The 24687-nt window shown below is 34.0% G+C and overlaps 1 protein-coding gene across 1 annotated transcript in view; it reads right to left on the bottom strand.

Moving 5' to 3' along the window:
• The window catches only part of LOC130242459 (sialate:O-sulfotransferase 1), a 57020-nt gene that overhangs the window by 14543 nt on the left and 17790 nt on the right, over positions 1 to 24687 (bottom strand). The window contains exons 2-5 of the mRNA XM_056474577.1: positions 19642 to 20366; positions 16954 to 17068; positions 9894 to 10078; positions 3840 to 3961 (exon numbers count right to left, since the gene is read on the bottom strand). Coding sequence (XP_056330552.1) covers positions 3840 to 3961; positions 9894 to 10078; positions 16954 to 17068; positions 19642 to 20059 — 840 coding nt within the window. The 5' untranslated portion in view covers positions 20060 to 20366. The remainder of the gene's footprint in view (positions 1 to 3839; positions 3962 to 9893; positions 10079 to 16953; positions 17069 to 19641; positions 20367 to 24687) is intronic.

Raw genomic sequence — 24687 nt, 5'->3', positions numbered from 1 at the left:
AGTGCCAAATCTGACAACATTAATCCAGTGCAGGGAAATGTGAAAACTGCTTGTTTTCTATTTTTAATATTGAGGCATATGGTGAGCAAAATGACCACTACAGTTTGTTCATGTTTGAGGTATCATGTCAGAACGAGAGATAGTAAATGTGTCTACGAATTGATGATGTTAAACCCTGGGTGAGTTTTCTTGCATGTCTGTGTTTGGCTCGTCTGGGTTGAATTGTATGACAACTGAGATCTTACAGTGTGACATGGGGGAGTCATGTTCATGCAGTCTGACAATCTACAATTGTTTAGGATTATTAAAAATAAATAAATAAATAAATAAATAAATAAACAAATAAATAAAAGTCGCACAATGTAAGTTGGGCTTTGGACACATTATGTGACATTATTTCAACTTGCATTTATTGAACTGATCACTAAACTTCTAGTTGCTTTACTATCCATCTGTCACTTCTAGTTAGGGTGTCTCTGTATACCCATTCCTGTGGTAAATGAACATGAACTCTTACATCAACAGACACAACCCTTCTAACGAACAGTTTAAGTTTCACTTAATCTTAACTAAAACATGTCAGAAAAGACTAATCTAAAACAAAACAGCGCAGTTTTACTTAGCCTTTGCAAAAACTAGGCAAAACTTGCAATATGGTGCACTTATTACAGTGTATGATCACAAATGTAAATCTACTGTACTTGCAACATATTTCAGCAGACTAGTTACATCAAATGCATATTGATACAGTTTATCATTCTAAATCTCCCATTAATCTGTCTTTGGTAATATGGCATATGTAAGTACTTGGTTTTATGATGAAACTTTAACATTAGCAACTGTTAGTAACCCTGTAACTTCAATTGTGGAGGGAAAAGCATAATGGAACTCAGTAGGCCAACAATGATTAATTGAACAAACAAATACATCATACAAATATATTTTAGTGTGGTTTTTCTAATGCTAATGGTTTTGCTATTGTAAAAGAATGACTCTTTTTCAACAAAAAGTCATTCATGTTTCAATGATACAGTTGGCTTGAGAGGTAAACACTTAAAGGGAGAGTTTTCTCTTTCTCCACTTGTTCCAAATCTGAAAATTTGATGAACAGAAACATTGACCTCTAGTCTTAAATAGTTCAAATTGCATTTTTTTGGTTTGCTATCAATATCAAAACATACTCTAAACAAGTGCAATTAGCTTCTCAGCTACAGTAGTGGAAAAATCAATTGACCATGTTGCTGGAGTGCAACAAAGTATGACCATCTGATAGAAAGGGCTCGAATTATACCACAATCAAGGCAATAACATGTCAGAGAGGACTGATTACAGACTGAATGTGGGCTCTTCAGGGACACATTCAAGTTTAAAGGCCAAATTTACTAACAGCTTGAGCATCGCAAACCCTCCCTGGTTTTTCTTCTCAACAGAGATCCGGCCAATATTTGTAATTTTATGGTAATTTTATTACATTTCCATCCAGGCAGCAGTATAACTTAGTAAAAAAAACTGTCAAAATAAATTACCTTGGGTCTGAGCATTCTGTAAAAACTAACTAAAATTTGTAAATACATTATGTCATTAGTTAGGCCTAATTTGTAAAATATAGGATCATCGTTTAGATTTGAAAGAAGACCTTGTAACTAAATAACTGCAAAGTAAAGTGCATATACAAGAACAAGATTAAGAGTGCTTTTTAGCAGGTAATCATAACATGAAGAGTTCAGATGCAAAACCCTCTAAATCCATCAGACCTCTTTTCTTGTAAATGAGCATTTTCTCAGGCTCTTATGATTAGGCTCAGAAGTTTCATTTTATATGTAATGAAAAGGTTATTATCTAGCAAATAAAATAACTTTTTTTCATAAAAGACAATTCTTTGGTTTTTAACACATTACATTTTCTTTTGCGTCAAAACCAGCTAAATCCACTTCTGTTTTTGTTGCAAAAACCTCTAAATCCACCTATTGGAACAAGACAGTGTATTTAGTCGAAGAATTACTAAAGATGCAATTAGAAATTATTTTTCCAAACATGAAACACATTACACAAACCACCTAAAATTAAAAATACATACAGTATGTCAAGTAGGTGGCGGTTCATTCCGCTGTGGAAAACCAGGGAAAAAGCAGAAGGAAAATGAAAGAATGAAATCTGTCAAGCAAATGCAATAATCAATAACATTAAAACTGACTAATTCAATCTTAATCAGTTGTCACTTCTGATATTTGGGATTTAGATTTAATGTACTGTAAGTTGAGCATTGTAAACATTGTAAACTAAGCTTGGTAGATTCAAATGTTGTAGTTTGAAACATTGTGAAACATCAATATCTGTGCATTGTCCATTAATATAAAAGCTTATCAGACATATAGGTAATATGAAGTAGGCTAATATAAATGTATAGTTTTATACATTATATTTATCTTTTAAAAAATAGCTTCCATTAGCAGATAAACTGCAGATGACTACATTAGGCTACATTGAGTTCCTTGCTTTTCCTTTATCCCACTGCGTACGCATCACTTTGATTTCTTTTCTGTTCACTGCACGCGAAACAATAACCACCAGCCAATGCGAGTGATTGTAAATGCAAGAAAGATGATTGGTTGAAAAGATTGTTCAGGACCAATAGTTCAACGTAAATTTTGCTTTAAATAGCGCACAGTGACTTCCATCATGCGTGCGTGCACACACAAACCACACAACCTTCGCTGCGCTCATTCTCACACACACACACACCACCACCACACACACACACACGCACACACACACACACACACACACACACAGACACACACGTTTGTTTTTGTGAAAAGTGGGTACATTACATAGGTTTCCATTCATTTTATACTATCCAAACCGTATATTGTATTGCCCTCACCCCACCCTACCCCTAAACCCAACCATTACAGGAGACTGTGCAGCTTTACACTCTGATTAAACTCACCCTGTGGGATTTATAAGCTTTTTGAGAAATGTCCACAACGTCCACATATTTCACCTCCTTTTTGTAATACCTGTGTCATTATACAGATTTGTGTCCTGACATGTCACAAAAACACGTACACACACACACACACACACACACACACACTCACAAACTGTCATCTCACAGGCTGCAATTGGCCCTCGGGCAGCGAGTTTGAGACCCAAGCATGCATGAGAAAAGGGGCAACACCTGTTGAAACAGTTAAGTATAGATGGATAAGCTATATACTAGAAAGGTCTATTTTGGGGGTTGAAACTAGTTTTGATTTTGTGTGACAAATGTAGAACATTGTGAAAAACAACTGAAAAAGAGGATATAAGCAGGCCAGAGCAATAGTGAGGCCAAATTTTCAGACATGCAACTGGGGGTCTCTTGAAAAATCTCCTTTGTTGTCGACAATAAAGAACTCTTCTGAAACCAAAACCATCAGACTTGGCTGAATATTGAAGAAAGAAATACATTTACTAGTATTATTCTGTGAAAGGGCAGCTAAATAAGGATATAGGCTGTCAAATACACATGCACAACTGTACATAAGTGGGTGCACAACAGTCCTTTCAAACTTTGGTTTTCAAACTAGTCTTGGATTAAACGTATTAGTTTTTTTTATATGCAAAACTGTTGATAAAATTGCTGAACAGAAACTTTGTATCAGCCCCGTCATAGGACTGCAGTCTAAAGATAATTTGTCCTGTTTAATAAATCTCTCCTGAGTCCCAAAACAAACAGAATGTGCTGAGAAGACTAAGAAAAAGAAATCAAATATCAGATGTAAGTCTAGCAGAGCGAGAACTACAGCAAAACCAATGGCATGAATCTGCTATTGATAGAATAAAGAGAGTCTGACCTGATCCATGCAAGTCTGGATGCACCACTGCGAGGTGAGGTTTGGTTGGACAGCGTGAGCCAGGGATGCTGCGGTGGTATTGTCAGGTTTTTTGAAACAGCCTCGGTAGCGCACGTTCCTGTCTGAAAGCACAAATAAATGCAGAACATGCTGATTGACAGGAGAAAAATAATGCAGGAATGAGATTTTGTGCTCAATTCATCGCTGTAAGGTCTGGAATGCTACAGTGAATGCGTAATTAAGTATAAGACGGTGAAAAAAAACCTCAGACCTTCAAAGAAATTTCATACAGTTCAAGGAAACAGGCGGTATATGGGTAATGAGTGAAAAGCAAAGTAGCCACATTTCACAGAAATAGGAAACTACGCTTTCTTATACTGTATGAATAAATTCCGCTTTTTTTTTTACATGACGTGCTTCAGATTTTTTTCCTAAACCCTTTTCAGACACAGCTGCACATTTCTTTCAGCAGGTGCTTTTGAATAGAGAGAAACGCTTTTGCTTCTACAGTGCTTGCTTTCAAAAAGCATTTTGATTTTGAAACTTTTGATAGTAGATGAACACAACGCAAATATTGCTAATATTTTTATGGCTTTAGAACAAGTAATGATCCTAATAATAAACATTCTAATATGATATGGTTCTTCAAAAAAAGAATTATTTTCTGTTATCACCAATGTATAAAAACATTTGTCTGGTGTAATGTTTTTGTGGAAACTGTGGACATTTATAACAACAGAATTATTTAAATGAATAATTATATAAAGTTTCATTATATATACCAATATATCAATATATAGAACAGAACAATACAAAACAAAACTACAAAAAGCTAAAATTAAAAACAGAAAATACTAACTATTATTAAATAATACTAAAATAATAGTTTTCAATAAACTCAATACAATTTCCATGAATTAAAAGAAGAAAAAAAGTCAATTACATTATTGAAATAAATTAAGATAAAAATGTAAATAAAAATGAAATGAAATGAAATGAAATTAAATTAAAAACTAAGCATCCACCAAGAAAACATCTATGAATTTATAAATTTTTATTTATTTATATTTAATATTTATGTATATTATATTTATTATGTATTATTTATGAATAAAATAAAATAAAATAAAATAAAATAAAATAAAATAAAATAAAATAAAATAAAATAAAATTAAATTAAATTAAATTAAATTAAATTAAATTAAATTAAATTAAAAACGAAGCATTCACCAAGAGGCCATCTATGAATTCATACATTTTCATTTATTTATTTATATTTAATGTTTTATGTATATTACATTATTATGTATTATTTATCAATAAAATCAAGTTAAATTAAATTAAATTAAATTAAATTAAATTAAATTAAATTAAATTAAATTAAATTAAATTAAATTAAAAATTAAGCATCCACCAAGAGGATATGCTGTATATCAATTCATCAATTTTTATTTATTTATTTATATTTAATATTTTATGTATGTTATTCTTATTATGTAATATTTCTGAATAAAATAAAATAAAATAAAATAAAATAAAATAAAATAAAATAAAATAAAATAAAATAAAATAAAATAAAATAAAATAAAATAAAATAAAATAAAATAAAGAACTAAGCATTCAGCAAGAGGGCATGTATGAATGCATTCATTTTAATTTATTTTTATCACCAATGTTTCTTTGAGCAAACTGCAATATACTTTGATAAATAGAAAGTCTAAAAGAGCTACATTTGTTTGTAAAATAACATGTTTTTACTTTCTGTTTTCAACCTTTAGTGAATGGTCGTGTATTTGTTTATAATAGAATGTTTAGTCAATTTTACATCGCCTTTCTCATCTCTATCACAACAAATCTGCATTCTCTATAACTATTTTAATGTCTCCACAGCTAATATCCATTCGGCCTTGATTCTACATAACTGATTCTGCAGCAAAACGAGCCAACCAGTGAATGTGAGCAGATGTAGTTGTGTGTGTTTCTGCTTTATCTGGTGTTCGCCGGGTCTTCATGACACTTTGTCACCTCTGCAAAGTAAACAAGTACTCGGAAAGTGAAACCCCTGGGCTTTTGTTTACCTCTCCAAATAAATGAAGAGGCCCCGCAGACCGCCGTTTGCTTTTGCAGGGATCACATGATTGTTTGTGAGACTGTAAATGAGCCACAGCTGTACCAAAACATCAAACCAAACCCTATTAAAACAGACTCAAGCGCAGCACAGCACCACAGGCCTCTGATCTCCTTACTAGAACCAAAACTAGACCACAACATTAAGACTCTGGTCACTGATACAGGTGTGGAAAAGTAGAAAATGTGATACATGCTATAAAACTCTTTTAGATTCATATTAAATGACTAAACAAAATGTCAATAAATTTGGTGTAAGCGGATTTAAAAATAAAATTGTCTTTAAAATATAGGGGTAATTGTGGAAGTTTGAACAAATTAAATGAATTCCTACATATCTTAAAGGTTGATATGAAAAAGGATGACAAAATTCACAACCATTCAAAACTGACACTTCAAAACTTTTTTAGAATGCTGTTACATTACTGTTTTGATCATAATTTTCTCCTTTCACCAGATTCTATCTCTCTTTTCTCCTGTTTTCATTTCTACAGTTGGTTCCTATGCTGAAAAAAATGATTTAAAGATGATTCCTTGGATTTACTACATTTTTTTAAGTTAAAAGTGGTTGTAAACAATTTATTTGGGCTGAATTTAAACAAACAAATTAAGTTGAACATTACTAAATTGAATTTATTTGTTTAAATTCGGCCCATATAAATTGTTTGCAACAACTTTTCAGGCATCATTTTTTTCAGTGTATTGGCTCACGCTGCCCAGCTGTTTGCCGTGTCTCCCTTGACATCATCATACTATCTCCAATCCAGCCGCTACCACCGTGGCATAAAAGTGGTGACAGGAACCTACTCATGAGGCCTGGGGCACTTTGAATTTCTATGTTGTGATGTGTGTCTGTGAATCATTTCAATCCATTCAGTCAGTGTGTTACATTTTGGTTTGTGTCCACTTTTGTTGTCTATTCTCAATTTGTCCACCATCAGTGTTACGCACATCTGAGGTTGGAGAGTGAGACAGGTAAGAATGTCTTGAGACATACATTGTGCGTAGGTTTTGAATATCACTTCTGTTAGACACACTAGGTTAGGGGCGAGCTCCACCCGCTGTACTTTTGTTTTTCTGTTATCATAGTGTAGGTAAGGTAGTGCGTCAAGACATGAATATTTTCTTTCCAATAATTGATATATATTTCTTTTTGGATAGTTAGGGTAGAAGTTGGGCCAATAGAATAGCTTGTTTTGTTTTATTTATTTCTATTGTTTGGATGTCTTATTTCTCTAACTCTCCCATCTACCTGTTTAAGCATTTTGTGTCCCGTCTGTCGTCTGTGATTTTCATAATATTTTTGTAGATATTTATTGTTCTTTATATATACATATTTTTGCACTTATTAACACTTATTATCACATCTTTTGCATATAAAACTCTCTTTATTGTATAGTTGGTCGTGGTATTTTGTCCCTCACTCGTTAAAATTGTATGTTCGCTTATGTGTTTCATACAAAACTAACGTTACTCTCCTCTCCCTTAACTGACCTTTAACTGATCTTTAAGATTGTAACAGATGCATTAAAAATGATAAAACATAGAGTCATAACATTTAACATTTCACAATTTCAGTTTTAATAAAAAAATTATAATTGGGAAATATAATATAATACCTTTACTTTCTTTTAACTAAATACTTTTACTTTCTTAGAAAGGCAAGTAAACATTTTTGCTAGATGCCAATAAACTATTTATCATTTTAATTGATCTTAACTTTATATATTAAAATCACCTGAAAAAAATTATTCACAAACTATTTTATGAAAACTAAAATGATAAAAATATAAAAATGCTAACTAATAATAAAATCTTACTCAGTGATATTAAAATAATTGTTTAACACTTCAACACGTAAATAAAATACATTGAAAGGTTAAACTAATCAATCAAATTAAATGCCATCCTTGAATAAAAAAAAAATAAATAAACAAACAAAATAAATAACCCATGCGAACACGAGGAGAACATGCAAACTCCACACGAATGCTCGAACCAGCGACCTTCTTGCTGTGAGGCGATCGTGCTACTCACTGCGCCACCGTGACACCCTAAGTTTAACTTTCAACACGTATATAAAATACAATAAAAGGTTAAATTAATCAGTCAAATTAAGTAATAATATATTCCATCAATAAAATAAAATAAATAAAATAAGTAAAATAAAATAAATAAAATAAGTCAATTGAAAAAAAAAAAATATGTAAAATAAAATAAAATAAAATAAAAGTATGCACCAAATGAAAACATATTTTTTTACAGTTTAATGATTAAATTAAATTTCCATGAAAAAACAAATTATAACCAAGCTTAAAAATTAATGAAAACTACGTAATTAAAAAAGCAAACCAAACTAATAAATATGTAAAAAATCCCGCAACACAATTACTTAAGTTGAACTCAAATTATAGAGAAAACTGAATTGTAACTTAAATGTGAAGCATTACAAATGTCCCCTTGTGTCTCTTTCACATAATCATTTTTAGCATTAGTTATTAAACCGAATCATCAGAGACCACTTTATGGCATTTCTGTTGCGTTCCTTAAACATCTTAAAACCAACAGCCTGAACGACGCACAAACCCCTCTTAACAAGACATTATTATCTGCTACAATGGATAGCTTTTTCAATTTAGGCCACTAAACATATGGCGTGTGTTTAATAGCTGTGTGTGAGAGTGTTGTGCTGGGCTCAATCCAGTTGGCCTGAGATTCAGAGGAACATTGGGTCAAAACACTGAGGTGCAGCAGCATGTGGAAGAGTGCAGTTTCAAACATATGGTCACATCTGAGGATTACAGACACCTGCACAAGCAGAATTCAGGAGAACATTCAGATGTGTGTTTCTTCTGCTGCTGCTTTTGTGTTCAGTAAATTTAAGCTGTATAGAAGTGTCTTGAAAAATATCTAGTCAAATATTATTTACTGTCATCATGGCAAAGATAAAATAAATCAGTTATTAGAAATGAGTTATTAAAACTATTATGATTAGAAATGTGTAGAAAAAATCTTCTCTCTGTATATATAGAGAGAGAATTTTTTGATTATTACTTTTTTATTATTATTTTTGTGTAATTTATTTTATTTTCGCTTTATTTTATTTTATTTTAAATATTTTAAACTGTATTCAACATATGCATTACAAATATTTTGGAACAAGATTTCAGAAAGCATTTGTTTGTTTGGATTTATCCAAAATCATTTTATGTTATAATATTATTTTAATTATTTTATGAAAATCAGAGTGTCCAAATCTTGTAATAGTATATTTGTTCATGTGGTATATGAAATATTTCTTTCATTCATGGAGACTTATTTCAATATTTTATCACTATACAATACTATGTGTACTATGAGATTATTATGTATTAATAATTATCAAATAAGTAAGTAGATAAGCAATTAAGTAAGTAAATAAATAAATAAATAAATAAATGTGTGTGTGAGTGAATAAGTGAGTGAAAAAAAAATGATGCTTTCATTCAAAGAAATTAGGCTATACACTTAAAAATATCCATTCATATCCAACCCATAACTTTTATCAAATGTCTGGAAAATCTACCACACTGTTAAAACTGCAGGGTTCCACACAATTCATTCATATTGTCCCAACATGTTAATGGTAACTTAACAAATTGAAGTAGATTGAACATAAAACAATAAAGCTATCCTAAAAAAAATCTCAAGAATTGTGTTGTTTCAGCTCATTTTAAATAAATAGTTTGAACAAGTATAGAAAAACACCATTTCTGAGTGCACTAAGCTGCATTTAGTGCATATTTTAACCTCATAGATTATCTATTTACTGTCCATCTGTGCCAGACAGCAGCATATTAGTATTTAAGACTTACATATGTCTATTTGTATAGCTAATATTTTCTATCAGTAATATTTTGATTGTGAGTCGTGTGTTGTTTAACTCACATCTCCTCTGTCCAGGCAGCAGCTCCTCCACCTTGTAGACAGACAGACGGCTCACTCCTCCACAGATGGAGCCCTTCTCACCTTTACAGTCCAAGTTACACTCCTCCTCTTTCATGCGGGCGCTTGTGATGCGGTTTCCACAGTAACACTCGGACCCATATTCAAGGCCAGCGAACTGGTACCCGCTGCGCAAAAACAAAACATGCAAAAAGCCTTCAGTTGTGGATGAATTACAGCGATATTTATAGTCAAATGCTTGTTGTTTTTTAAATAAATGGCAGTATTAGATTTGTCTTAATAAAATGAATGTTTGTGCAGTGTTTACAGATGTTTTCAAATGATGTTTGTTTTTTATAAAATCTAAATTTTTGACAGAATTTAAAGGTGTGTAAATGTTTACAAAGTACAAAGAAAACTTAAAGGCTTTCTTTGATTTCTTCCCTGAAAGGAAAACACTCTAACATGTTTCTGTTGATTTCAGAATCCCAACAATTTATTAATATTTTTGTCAGGAATATTTAAACAAGAATCATTTGATGACACATAAAACGACTTTGTTGAAGAATCAAAATGCAGTACCAAAATATGAATCAACTGTCATCTTAAAGATTTATGCTTTGCTACTATCCTTCAAACCACAGGGATTTTAGTCATTTAAAACATAATAAATGTATTATGACCACTTATTAAGGTCTATTCAAGCACAGATTTTGTATGTTGCTTTATCTTTGCATAAATAAATCTGAATGATTATGGAACATCCTTATTTCTGTATGTTGTGTGGCAATTTTTAACTTCAGAGGAGTTACAGAAATCAATTATTGGTGGAATAAGCTGGATTGTCAACCAAAACAAAACCCAAAAACAAAACAAAACCCAAAACAACCAAATGAAACAAAGAAAAGCAACAAAATGAAAAGAAAGGAAAGGAAAAAAACAACAAAATAAAACAAAGCAAAGCAAAACCCAAAACAATGAAGCAAAACAAAACAAAGGAAAGAAAAGGAAAGGAAAAAAACAATGAAACAAAACAAAACAAAACAAAACAAAACAAAACAAAACAAAACAAAACAAAACAAAACAAAACAAAACAAAACAAAACAAAACAAAACAAAACAAAACAAAACAAAACAAAACTCATAACAAAACCAAAAACAACGAAATGAAACACAAAACAAAATGAAACACAAAACAAAACAAAACTCATAACAAAACCAAAAACAACGAAATGAAACACAAAACAAAATGAAACACAAAACAAAACAAAACAAAACTCATAACAAAACCAAAAACAACGAAATGAAACACAAAACAAAATGAACCACAAAACAAAACAAAACAAAACAAAACAAAACAAAACAAAACAAAACAAAACAAAACAAAACAAAACAAAAGAACGAAACGAAGCAAAGCAAAGCAAAGCAAAGCAAACGAAACGAAACGAAACGAAATGAAACAAAAACCCAAAACAGTGTAACGAAGCAAAGCAAAGCAAAGCAAAACAAAATAAATAAATAAATAAATAAATAAATAAATAAATAAATAAATAAATAAATAAATAAATAAACAAACAAACAAATAAATAAATAAAAAGTCTATATATTTATTTTGAATTAGGAATAAATGTTAGTCCATTTTTTTTCCTTTCTGTTCAGACTAATCCCTACTACATCCAGTAAATCCATGGAAACTGCTACAGAAACTGTACATTCATTGACCAGAAGCTCTCCAGTCTGCATATATTTTTTGAAGAAACTCTTTTAAGAACACCCAAGCATTTGATCACTTCTCTTAGAAAAGGCCTTATGTAACTCCCACCAGACCCCCAGAAAACAGGCTGGCCACAGCAGGGATTGTGTTGGAGCCCACCTCTGTCTATCCCTGCCTGTGAGCCCAGGAGGTTAACAGCTGGTGATTGGCCAGCTTGCACAGCCAAACATCTGTCTCGCCATTTCCATATGCTGCAGTGCTGGATTAAGCCACTTTGTAGTGTCAGGCCTTCTCAGGGTGCCATTGCGGACCACCTCGACAACTATCTGATTTAACAAAGCTTGTGAATAAATCTCTGTCTCATCTTTATCAACAACCTGTACAGACCTGTGGTTCTGTGGTGTTACATAGTTATCAGCAATCTAATTATTAAAATTTTTTGAACATGACAATGTTATGATTAAGGTAATCGCATGAGTTGCTTTAAAATAAAATAAAATAAAAAATAAATAAAATAAAATAAATTAAAATTAAATACAATTTAATTAAATAAAATTTAAATAAAATTTAAATAAAAATAATTCAGGAATAAAAGTTTCTCTAATAATTTGCATAAAACTTCTACTTAAATAACATATGTACATTATTTAGATTTTTTACATACCTGTTACAAAAATTACAGATCTAGCTTGAATTCTGTGACCAATTTATTTTTTTAAGTTAATATAATATACATTTAAATTAAATAAAAACTCAAATAAAATAAATGAACGCTACCATATTTTAGAAAACAATAAAAATTACAAAAACACAAACAAATTACTGAAATAATATGCAATTATTTCACAATAATACTGAATTTTTAGATCAAATACATGCAAAAAAGGCTTCTTATCAACATCTTGCCAACAACAAACTTTCAAATGGGAGATTACGTGAAATCCTTTTAATTCAAATAGAGTGCATCCAGATAGTATTCACAGCGCTTCACTTTTTCCACATTTTTATGTTACAGCCTTATTCCAAAATGGATTAAATTCATTTACACACAATACCCCATAATGACAATGTGAAATTTTTTTTGGGAAATTTTTGCAAATTTATTACAAAATAAAAAACCTGATCACATGTACAGACGTATTCGCAGCCTTTGCTTAATACTTGAGATGTTGATGCACCTTTAGCAGCAATTACAGCCTCAAGTCTTCTAGTTCCTGTTGCTGAAAAACATCCCCATAGCATCATGCTGCCATCACCATGCTTCACTGTAGGGATGGTATTAACCTGGTGATGAGCGCTGCCTGGTTTTCTCCAAACATAACGCCTGGCATTCACTCCAAAGAGTTCAATTTTAGTCTCATCAGACCAGATAATTTTATTTTGTTATGGTCTAAGAGTCCTTCAGATGCATTTTGGCAAATTCCAGGTGGGGAGTGGCTTCCGTCTGGCCACTGTACCATACAGGCCTGATTGGTGGGTTACAGCACAGATGGTTGTCCTTCAATAAGGTTCTCTTCTCTCCACAGCAGAGCGCTGGAGCTCAGACAGAGTGACTATTGGGTTATTGATCACATCCCTGACCAAGGCCCTTTTCCACCGATCACTCAGCTTAAATGGCCAGCCAGCTCTAGGAAGAGTCCTGGTGGTTCAAACATCTTCCACTTACGGATGATGGAGGCCACTGTGCTCACTGGAACTTTCAGAGCAGCAAAAAATTTTCTGTAACCTTCCCCAGCCTTGTGCCTACAGAGGTCTACAGACACAGAATTCCTTTGTCTTTATGCTTGGTTTGGGCTTTGACATGCACAGTCAAGACTGGGACCTTATATAGACAGGTGTATGCCTTTTCAAATCATGTCCAATCAACTGAATTTAACACAGGTGAACTCCAATGAAGCTGCTGAAACATCTCAAGAATGATAAGTGGAAACAGAATGTACCTGAGCTCAATTTAGAGCTTCACAGCAAAGGCTGCAAATACTTATGTACATGTGATTTTCAGGTTTGTTATTTTTTATAAATTTGCAACAATTTCAGAAAAATCTTTTTTACATTGTCATTATGGGGTATTCCTGCTCAAAGCAATTCTATTGTCGCTCTACTGCTGTGTTTGTATCCTAAATGTGACAAAAAGTCATGTACAATGGTAATATTGTGTGTGCATATACATGTAACGGGTGTACAAGTCTATGCTGCACTTCGATAATGTGATTACAACAGGAATCCTCCACATCTTAATACTGATCTGTTTACTTTGAGTATTAGTTTACCCAGATTAAGCTAATCAAAAATCTCTGTTTACATGGTAGTCTTAATCATGTTAACCCTTTTACGCGTGAGTTTTTAATCCTCCAGCTGACCGTCCTGCATGAGTTTTTTGTAGTATGTTGTAGTATACACCTCTTTCTGTGCCTCAGTGCGCGCCATCAGATTAGAATTTTGGCAGTTGATGACATGCGCTCTGAACGTTCTAATCACACCAGTGTGATCGTACGCTTCAGAGACAAGCCAAAGCTGATCACACCGGTGTGATTGTATGCGTGAAGGGGTTAAAATTGGAATATTGTTGTCCGTGTAAACATACTAACTGCGAGTTGACTAACGGTTAACTTCTGCAATCATTCTCCACCTGAGTTCTTTGTCCTTTGGCCCTCTTGACTTTTTTTTGGAGGTTGCGAAAAGGCACAGTATGATTCCATTCAAGCATGTTGGTGTAGGGCTCAACAGGTATTAGCTTGAGCCCCTTTGCAAATTGTTTCCCTGATCCTCTGCTTGAAACGTGGCATTGGCACTGCCATGGCAACCCAGCCGGGGACATTGGCGCTGTTAATCTGCTCTGAATTAATCACTCAGTCTGAGCAGACATGTACCTGCAGACACAGAACACGACAAGATTTTCTCCCCGTCACCTGTCTCTACATGATAATATTGAGCTGGGATGTCAGATCCTATTCAGTCTGAGCAGTCATACAGTATTCAGGAACATTTCTGTAGATGCACTATTAGAAATAAGGTTTTTAATGGCACTGGTGGCTCAACGAAAAGCCTTTACATTCATGGAACTTTCCATTCTGTCCCAGGATCTTCTTAGTGAAAAAGGTTCATTACATTTTTTCATTATTCTTCTTTTTGCATCAAAAAAAGGTGTTTGTCATTTAAAAATCTACATTTGAGCTTTTAGGTTTGTTTGATAAAATGCAGCGCTAATCAAATATAAATACCTTTTAAAAGAAATGCATCGTTTTATTCAGAAAGGACTAATTAAATTTTAAAGTTAGAGATAAGACATTTGCAAAGTTAAAAAATATCTCACTTTTACAATAAATGCTGCTTTTTTTAACTTAATGAAATCTGTTCAAACAAAATAATAAAAAAATGGCCCAAATGTTTATGTCTGTAATGGCATGTTTCCACTGCAGAAAGGGTACCAATGGTACTCTTTTGGTGGGGTGTGGTGTACGACAGAAAGTTTCAGGTGACGTTATTCTCACTCTAGAAAATGTCAAAGTAAACCTGTACGGATCGTTTATATATCATCATATATCATCAATTCACACAAAACAGATGCTTTATACACATAAATACTTGCGTATAATTGTTCATTACTAATCTTTCTATGAACATGAGTTGATTATAACTGCAGATCAATCATATAGCCTACTTCAACATCTGCAATTATATGAAATAAATAAATAAATCAATCCACGCAGCAGAGGCGCTGTCGGTAGCACAATGGCCTCACTGCAAGAAGGTCGCTGGTTCCAGCCTCGACTGAATTGGGTAAGCTAAAATTGTCCATAGTGTGTGTCTGTGAATGAGTGTGTATGAATGTTTCCCGCTGCGTAAAACATGTGCTGGATAAGTTGCCGGCTTATGCCACTGTGGCGACCCCACAGTGAACGAATGATAAATAAATGCAACATATATAAACACATAAAGACACTTACAGTCTGCGATATGTTACCAATTACAAAAAAAAAAAACACACACAGCATACAATAAGTCCTTTTTTGAGTTCAAAAACAACACGCAACATATAGCCCACAGTCAGTGTAAACCTCTCATCTGTATCTTTATTCTTCACCAACACATGTAACCTCTTGTTAGGAAGTAATTCCGTCATTACTGAGTTCTTAATAGTCCAAAAGGTGATGATAATAGTTAAACATGACAGTTTGTTCATATTTTAGGTTGTTGACACAATAATTTGCTCCTTTGTTTTCCGGCTTCTCCTTTGTTTTTTTGCACTGCACTCTCGCGTTTGTCCGTTTCTAAAAGGATCGGATGTCAGAAGCATTTCAATGATCACGCGCAAGTTATTATCATCAGCTCAAGAAGTTCATTATTTTAAATATAGACGCGCTGTAAGCTCTCTGAAGATATTGAAACAGCTCACGCTTTTAGATATTTCCTTTTTTGTTTTCTGTTTAATTCCATTATTTTCAGTGATTACTAAATTTTTCAAATTCTTAAATCATGTTTTTAGACCAAACTAACAAGACTACAAAAAAAATAATTGAAAAAAAATTCCTTTAGGATTTCTTTTTTATCTTTTTCCTCAAATAACATTTCCTTTATAAACCACATTAAATCATATTTATAATACTGGTTTTGAGGCTGGCAATCAATATTTCAATTTCAAGGACCACAATTTTAGCAACAAATCCTTCATGAGCCACCTACATATTGGATGGCCTGAGGGTGAGTCATTTAACTGCAATTTCTTATTTTTAGGTGAACTGTCCCTTTAAGAAGTATTTAATTCCCCTTAAGAACACATATAACACTGTAATATAAATACATATACAGTAGCTGTAAGGCTAGTCCATTAAATTACACATGCATGATGTTTGTGTGGGAAAACAAAAAAGTGGAGTGGGAGAAAATCATGTCTAGCTCATGTTAGGTTTCATGTTTTCTAATGGGTTTTTCTGATTCCCCCTAAAGATTTCAAATGTCACCCAAGTAATGAAATAAGCTATGAAACGTTGGGGGTAATTACAGGAGGTCAGTCTGCCTCACACTTGTTCTCGGGTGGTCAATTATCTACCGGCCTAAGAACTAGAGAAAGCGTCTCCTCCATCACGACAGATAGATGTTTCTCCTCCAGCTCTGGGTTCAGAGCCGCGCTCCATTAATTGGGCATGATCCAATTCCCAGCATGAGCTCTGCCAGCTGGCACAGGGATGCACACTGCATGTTCTTTTCTCTAAACACTGTTTCATTATTTCTTGATTTAAGGCGAGCACAGTGAAGCCTCACGGCAACAGATGTCCACCTGCTTTCTGGTAGCTCAACGATTAAAACAGGATCTGTCTGTATTTGAGAATATTGTGTGCTAATGGCATACCTTTCCGTGCAGGTGTCTTGACACAATGTGCTGGTCATTTTCCGGAAATCATAGAAAACCATTCCTTTGAGCGCCCGCTCCTTGGCGTCATCCAGAAAGCAGCCCAAGTACGTCCCTGAGTGGAGAAGAACAATCGCATCAGAAATTCAGAACGTGACCTTTTTCCGTGCAAACAGATGGGAAGATTCTGCAGCACAGCTTGGAATCGAGATAATTGAGAAAATAAACCAATTATCATAAACAGTCAATTTGTCATTGTAGAAAGCACACAGCTCATTTAGCACAGAGTTTCACCTTTGTGTGTGTGTGTGTTTGATGTGAACTTTTAGATATGTTTGATAAGCTGCGTTTCTTACTAACTGCATGCTTCTACACTAGTCTACACCATTTTATGTTGATGAGCAGTGTGTTCATATTGATATTTAGAAAAAAAATAAGTGCACTTCATTCCATGTGATGGGTTGCAGCTGAAAGGGCATTCGCTACGTAAAACATATGCTGAATGAGTTGGTGGATCATTCCGCTGTGGCGACCCCAGATTAATAAAGGGACTAAGCTGAAAAGAAAATGAATGAATAACTGAATAAGTGCACTTCAAATACATGGATGATGTACTTATTCAACTGATAAACAGAAGTGTGCAATGTTGATTACCTCATGAACTCAACCATAGCAGATTTGATTAAGTTGCGGAAAGGGAGGAGCTATAGGGGCAAAGTCAGGATGAGTAAATTGTTGGCGTGTGAGACCGTTAAAAGTTATTTGCTATTGACTTGGAAACAGTTAAAATTTCCGCTCGGTAACTAAAAAACATTAGTGTTGCAATGGGCTATATGCTTAGCTATTGGTTTTCAGCCAACTGTAAACTTGGCAAACTGTTATTCAAGGTTATTGTGACTTTTCAATTTCATATCGTTCCTTTTACAGCATCGACGTTGTAATGTAATTAAAATAAAATCTGTTAAATAGACTTAAGCATTCATTTAGTTGTTCAAGCATAAAACAAGATGATGCTAGTGCTGTCAGTAGCAGCAGACTAGTGCAGAAACTTCTTTGAAAATACTTGGGTAAAATAAATGTATTCTTTTCTAGACATGGTGAGGGAAGATGGAATTTAATGCAGTGCTTCTTGTATGGTCTGAGACACACATTATATTGTAAATCTATCAGGCAGTGAAGATCACAGTTTTTGAAAGAAATCAGATATTAAACGTGGTGATTTTGTAATGGAAAGACACAGGAAGCGTTTGGGCTACTTGACTGAAAATTTAAAGTCTGTGTGCCTATACCCCATTAGGACAACACTGAATTAATATACTATTTCATTGTGTGTATACTGTAAGTGCTTAAGTGCATAGTGTATAATGTATCATTAAGGACACTGCAGTAAGCTTCATTCCAATTAAAGGGTGTGATTTCAAATGCATATTCTATTCACCAAAATAGTAATGCACACAAAAGAAAACAATAAGTTTCTGATTGACCATGTGGCATGGAAGACTAATAATGGCAGTAAAATATCTGCTCAAATTAAATTCTTCCAAGTTTCAAAAATCTAACAAAATATGGTTTATTTCATGGAGACAAAAAAGATTCAAAAGAAATTCACGCAAAAGACGATGTACACATGCGTAGCCACATTCACATGCATAAAACCAAATTCACAAGCTTAAAATATTTAGATATATTCACAAAACAATTCACGGGCACAAAATAAAAATACATTTTCATAAAATACGTTTCACAAATGCAAAACACCATTTGCAAATGTATAAAAGTGTACAAAAAGTTTTGAATATTTAAAATTTGCGAGTTCATCCTGAATGAGAATGTGCAAATCCTCTTTCACGTACGACTCCCCCTGGATACATGTGTGGGCATTTTTGAGACTCTCCTGGCAGAACTGTACCTTTCAGCCAATCAGACGAGAGCTGTATTCGATGTCACACATTCTGCGCTCCTTTTGCACAGTCTGCTCCTCTCCAGCATGGCGAACAGAGAAAGAGATGTGCAGGCTTCAAGCCAGAACTATTAAATTCCCTGACTTTCACTGTTGTTGTGCTTTAGTTGTCTAATATGTAAAATATACCCTATATCATTAAGTAATACACATATATATATATATATATATATAATTTTAAATGATTCTTATGAGTTTATTTTTTCTTTATTAAGCTAGAAACTAAAAAATTGATAACAAAAAATATGACAACATAAATTAAGATTTTATTTGCTTATCATAGGCTGTAGTAAACTTATTTATCTTCTTTTCTCAGAAGATGAAAATCAGGCATAAATCGGGCTAAAACCCCAGTAGTCTGAGATCTAGGCTTTATTTGACTGGATTTGATTGACTGAGGCAGCGACTTTGAAAACAAAACTAATGTGCTGTCCAGTTGAATATTCTGATTTGCTGGTGGTCAGTCCTTTCTGTCTCCATATTATTTTATTACATTTTTTGTAATTTTTTTTATCAAAATATCAAGAGAGTTTTATGCTATTGCAACAGTTCCATCCGTTGCAACAGATCTGTGTTAATAATAAATTAGGAGAGCGTCACAAAAGACTCAAAAATGAAATACTGAATGAATTCAGCCATTAGAGGATTAACAGAAAACAGATAAATAAAATGTCAATATTTCACAATTCACTGTTCGTTTCAAAACTGAAATAAGAGCTGAGCTTCACCTTTGTGTCGAATTTTTCTCTTCGGAAGGACTTTCTCCACTCTGGATGCTTCCTGTTCAGACATGAGGCTGTGGAACCAGCGGCGCCTCAGATGTCGGATCTCCTGGTTTCGCGAGATGAGCCATTGTGGCCCATCGATGTCTTCGGTCAAAGCGTTTTGGTATCCCACCCCTTTTCCAGCGAGCCGAGCACCCATTATTCCATAACTCGTCCGCAGGGCAGGTGCCTCCAGGGCTCTGGGAGGAGACGGCAAAGATGGCAGTGGGTAATAACTACTCATCCCACGCTGTGATACCACCAGTCCATGTCTCTGCAGAAGAAGGACACTTCCAGCCATAATGTAAGCAACACCGAGGAACAAGAAGAGCAGTTGAGTCCGTCGCAAGAAGCGCTGAAGCCTGTAGAAGGGCTTTGCCATGTTGCCCTCCCTCCAGTGAAGAAATTCAGGATTCTACGGTTTCATTCTGCCATTGTTCCAGCAACAAAAAAAAAGATAGATTTCTATTCCAGTAGCTTCATTCTCCAGACAGCTCTGTCACCGAAACCTTATTCACATTCTGTTTAAGGACTCTTTGAGCACAAAAATTCCTCCGGCAAAATGTCCCGCCGTTTACCTGTGAGAGGATTAAGCGAAAGCCCGATTGTGGCGTTACATTGCCTTGATGACAGAAGTACTTGTGGCAGGATGTACTCAGAGCTCTTACAGCTCAAAGACTTCAGGGAACCTGGTGGGAAAATAGAAAACAGTTAGACTCGAGTCGAAGCACATCTTTCACTTTTTTCATTCTAAGGGATACGTCGAAGTGCCAGAGACAAGAACGAAATATAGAGAGAGTGTGTGGCAGTTATTCTGGTAGTATGTCTCCATTAGGAGGAGAGAGGAGGCCTCGCTGGCTGGAGAAGCATTACCTGTTTGTGCTCCTGTCTGTCTTTATGAGTACACAAAAGACGAGAAGAATGTAATACGGGGAACTACAGTCTCCTAGGCCTGGGTTTACATTACAGGGGTCATATGATGCTTTTTCATCTTTTTTCTTTTTATTTAGTGTGCTGTATAGCTGGGAGTTTATAAGATCTGCAAAGTTACAAAGTTCAAAATCACCCAAAAAAGGATTTTTTTCTGTCTAAAAGAGAAGGTAAATCTAGATGTGTCGAAAACACCTCAGTGATATTTTCCTTCACATACACTACTGGTCACATACACTAAGTTTGGGGTTTTATTTATTTATTTATTTTTATTAACTTTAATTAATAATTTAGATAAAATTATTCTGTTTATCAAGGCGGCATTTTATTCATTCATTCATTTTCTTTTCGGCTTAGTCCCTCTATTTATCTGGGGTCACCACAGCGGAATGAACCGCTAACTTATCCAGCTCTACAGTTTGGCTGTGTAAGATTCTCAAGTTTTGTGTAGTTTTGTTTTTTTATGATGAGCAGCAGCTGATTTGCATTTAAAGGTAAACACAAGAAAACTGATCAGTTTTGCTTACACCCAAAAAGTGTCAAATTGGACATGCTGTAATAAATGATCTGTGGGGTATTTTGAGCTTAAACTTTACAGACATGTTCTCGACACTGCAGAGACTTATATTGCATTACATATTGTTGCTAAAATTGCACATTGTTGTATACAAGATATGGGTGTAAACGAGGTCTACATTTTCTTGAGCTGTTGACCATTTCTAGAGTTGAACAGATGTGATTGGATTGCATTCGCGGAAATGACAATCATGTAGCTAAATCTGTTTAAACAGCCACTAAAGACCACCTACTCTACATGGCTGTCATCAACTTAGAAAAACATACTAAAACCAGATATTGATGTTTTGATGAGCTCTACCAAAACACTGGAATTGAGGTTTGCTCATTCAATATGGTATATGCAGAAGTATGCAGATGGACTTTTAATTTTTCAGTAACCTGGGTCAAACGCTTCTAGTGAACTGTTTGCCTCTACAAAATCCCCACATTTGTGGTCTGTTTTCTTTAATCTTCACAGCCTGATTGATATCCAATATAAAGTAGGTCTCAGAATGAAGAAGCCCAGCAATAAATATTAAATTTTTCCACTCCATGTATTTTATTTTACTTCATTATTTTCAATAATAATGAAATAATGTTTTCAATAATAATGAAAAAAATTTTCAATAGTTTCTGTGCTAGCCTGCTGATTCTGACGGCGCAGGCGTGTAAAAGGCTTTTTATCTCATTTTACCCTTGAACAACTACACTGTGAAGCCCAACAGTCAACTTTAATAAATGAAATGAGTGTAGTGAACTCAAAATTAACCGAAAGTTAATACTACTTATTTGAAAAGAGTTTTGAACTCAGTGTTGAAGGTAATGACTTAATTAAATAAGTCATTATTTCATTTTAAAAGGAGTTCACGGTACTAATATAGATTAGTTTTTTTTAATCAAATGGTTTGTTGCAATCGGTTTCCTTAAACGGTTTGAGTTGCCTTAACTTATTGGGTTTTACAGTACTCAGTTGGTTTGAGTTCTCTTCATTTACTGGGTTTTACTGTGCTCAAATTGCTTCGTTTACTCAACTGGATTAAGTTCACAGTACTCATTTGGATTAGTTTTTGAACTTAAATGGTTTGTTGCAATCAAATGGTTTGAGTTACCTTAACTTATTGGGTTTTACAGTGTAAATGAATGCTTAAGTCTATTTAACTTATTATATTTTAATTACATTACAACATCTATGCTGTAAAATAAACTGTATACAATTTTTTAAAAAGTCATTAATCATTCACTGGAAGATAATCAGTATAGAAGAAACACTAGCTGTGCATATACCCTATAGTACTGTTAAATCTCAATGAAAAATCACAGAAAATAAATGTAGCGCGTAATGATCTCAGTGAAATTGAAGCATTATGACATATTTGCACACCTGTTAGTACCAAATACCTAGCATGTGTTCAAACGGGTCTTGTCCTATGATTTCTAACTAAATATCTAAATACACAAATAAAAGCTATACAGATGATAGTAATATCTAATATAAATGATAAAAAGACAGTTCTTATGCTTAATAAAATAAGTACAGGTATAACATATAGCAACTTATAAATAAGTTAACTTTAACAAAAAAAAAAGTAGGTTTATCTGATTTGAGTAATTTTAGAAATATTAGTTGGCTCAACGTAATTTTGTTGCATTTGTTTTAAGCAATGTTGCAGTGTTTAATATACTTTAAAAAGGCTGGAAGTTGACTCAACCTAAAACATCCAATGCAGCCGCTTGCCTCACTTTTTTTAAGTTAGATCTAGGTAATACTATTATGGCAACGCAGTGGTGCAGTAGGTAGTGCTGTCGCCTAACAGCAAGAAGGTCGCTGGTTCGAGCCTCGGGTGAGTCAGTTGGTGTTTCTGTGTGGAGTTTGCATGATCTCCCTGCATTCATGTGGGTTTCCTCCGGGGGCTCTGGTTTCCCCCATAGTCCAAAGACATGCGGTACAGGTGAATTGGGTAGGCTAAATTGTCCGTAGTGTTTAAGTGTGAATGAGTGTGTGTGGATGTTTCCCAGAGATGGGTTGCGGCTAGAAGGGCATCCGCTGCGTAAAAACATGCCGGATAAGTTGGCGGTTCATTCTGCAGTGGTGACCCCTGATTAATAAAGGGACTAAGCCAAAAAGAAAATTAATGAATGAATAAACTATGATTAAAAACTACAATAGTATCTTGGTGATTAAAATATTAAAACTATTAAAATAGCACCGAATTTGATAAGCTGTAAAATAATAATGTGAACTGTAATGTTATTTTAGTAATGAGTAACTTTTGTACACAGTAAAACCTAACAGTGAAAATCACTAAATGAATTAAGATACTTTAACTCATATTTTTTTATTACTTTGACTTAATGAAAGTTATTGTAACTCATAAACTAATAATATTAAGTAGAACTCAAACAGGATGAGTTATGAATGAATAACATTTTTTATGTTAACTTAACTCTAATGTGTGAGGTAGTGGCGCAGTAGGTAGTGCTGTCGCCTCACAGCAAGAAGGTCGCTGGTTCAAGCCTCAGCTGGGTCAGTTGGCGTTTCTGTGTGGAGTTTACATGTTCTTCCTCCAGGTGCGTGAGTTTCCTCCAGGTGCTCTGGTTTCCCCCACAGTCCAAAGACATGCGGCACAGGTGAATTGGTAAGACTAAATTGTCCCTAGTATATGTGTGTGAGTGAGTGTGTATGGATGTTTCCCAGAGATGGGTTGTGGCTGGAAGGGCATCCGCTGCATAAAACATGTGCTGGATAAGTTGGCGGTTCATTCCGCTGTGGCGACCCCAGATAAAGGGTCTAAGCCGAAAAGAAAATGAATGAATAAATGAATAACTCTAATGCTTTAAGTTAACTTAATTTATTTATTCAAGTTTTTGTCAATAGCAACTAAATAATATTTACACAAGATTACAAAGAAATACACTTAAAACGAAAATCCTTTATTGATATCAGTGGTTAAAAATTATTAAGTAAACATTTGACTTAGACCTTATTTTTAATATATTTTTGTCATTTTTATTGTGTAAATGTGACTTTATTATAAATTATATTGTAAAATTAAAAAATTTGGCCACTATAATTATACCATTTATATTAGTTTTTCTTATTCTTAATGTCTTTATAGCTTTTATTAGTGCATTTATTTATTATTATTTTAGTTACTTAATAAGAAATAAGACCACATGGCACATTTGCACACGTTAGTACCAAATGGAAATGCATCTCAACTGACCACTTGTGTTTGGACAGTGAAAACGCTAAAGGAAACAGGACAAAAATGATCTGAAATGTGGTTTAGTACTGCTACTCTAAGCTAAATTGTTTCTGGAACTAGCAGCACTTTTTGCTTCCATTGGCTTTTAGACATTCTTGAAACTTTCAGCCCATTATTTCAGCTCCACTGAGAATTCTTTTGTGTGGCAAAGAGGTGAAAAACAAACCTCGTAACAAGCCTAACTGAACTCAGGGGTGGGCAGGCCCTCACTTCCATTCATTCATGCCAATCAAGCAAGTCTGGCTGTACAGAGCCC

The sequence above is a fragment of the Danio aesculapii genome, chromosome 15 (assembly GCF_903798145.1).
Source record: "Danio aesculapii chromosome 15, fDanAes4.1, whole genome shotgun sequence".
NCBI lineage: Eukaryota > Metazoa > Chordata > Actinopteri > Cypriniformes > Danionidae > Danio > Danio aesculapii.
The sequence above is the reverse complement of the archived record's forward strand: the minus strand, read 5'-3'. Positions and strand labels throughout refer to the sequence as shown.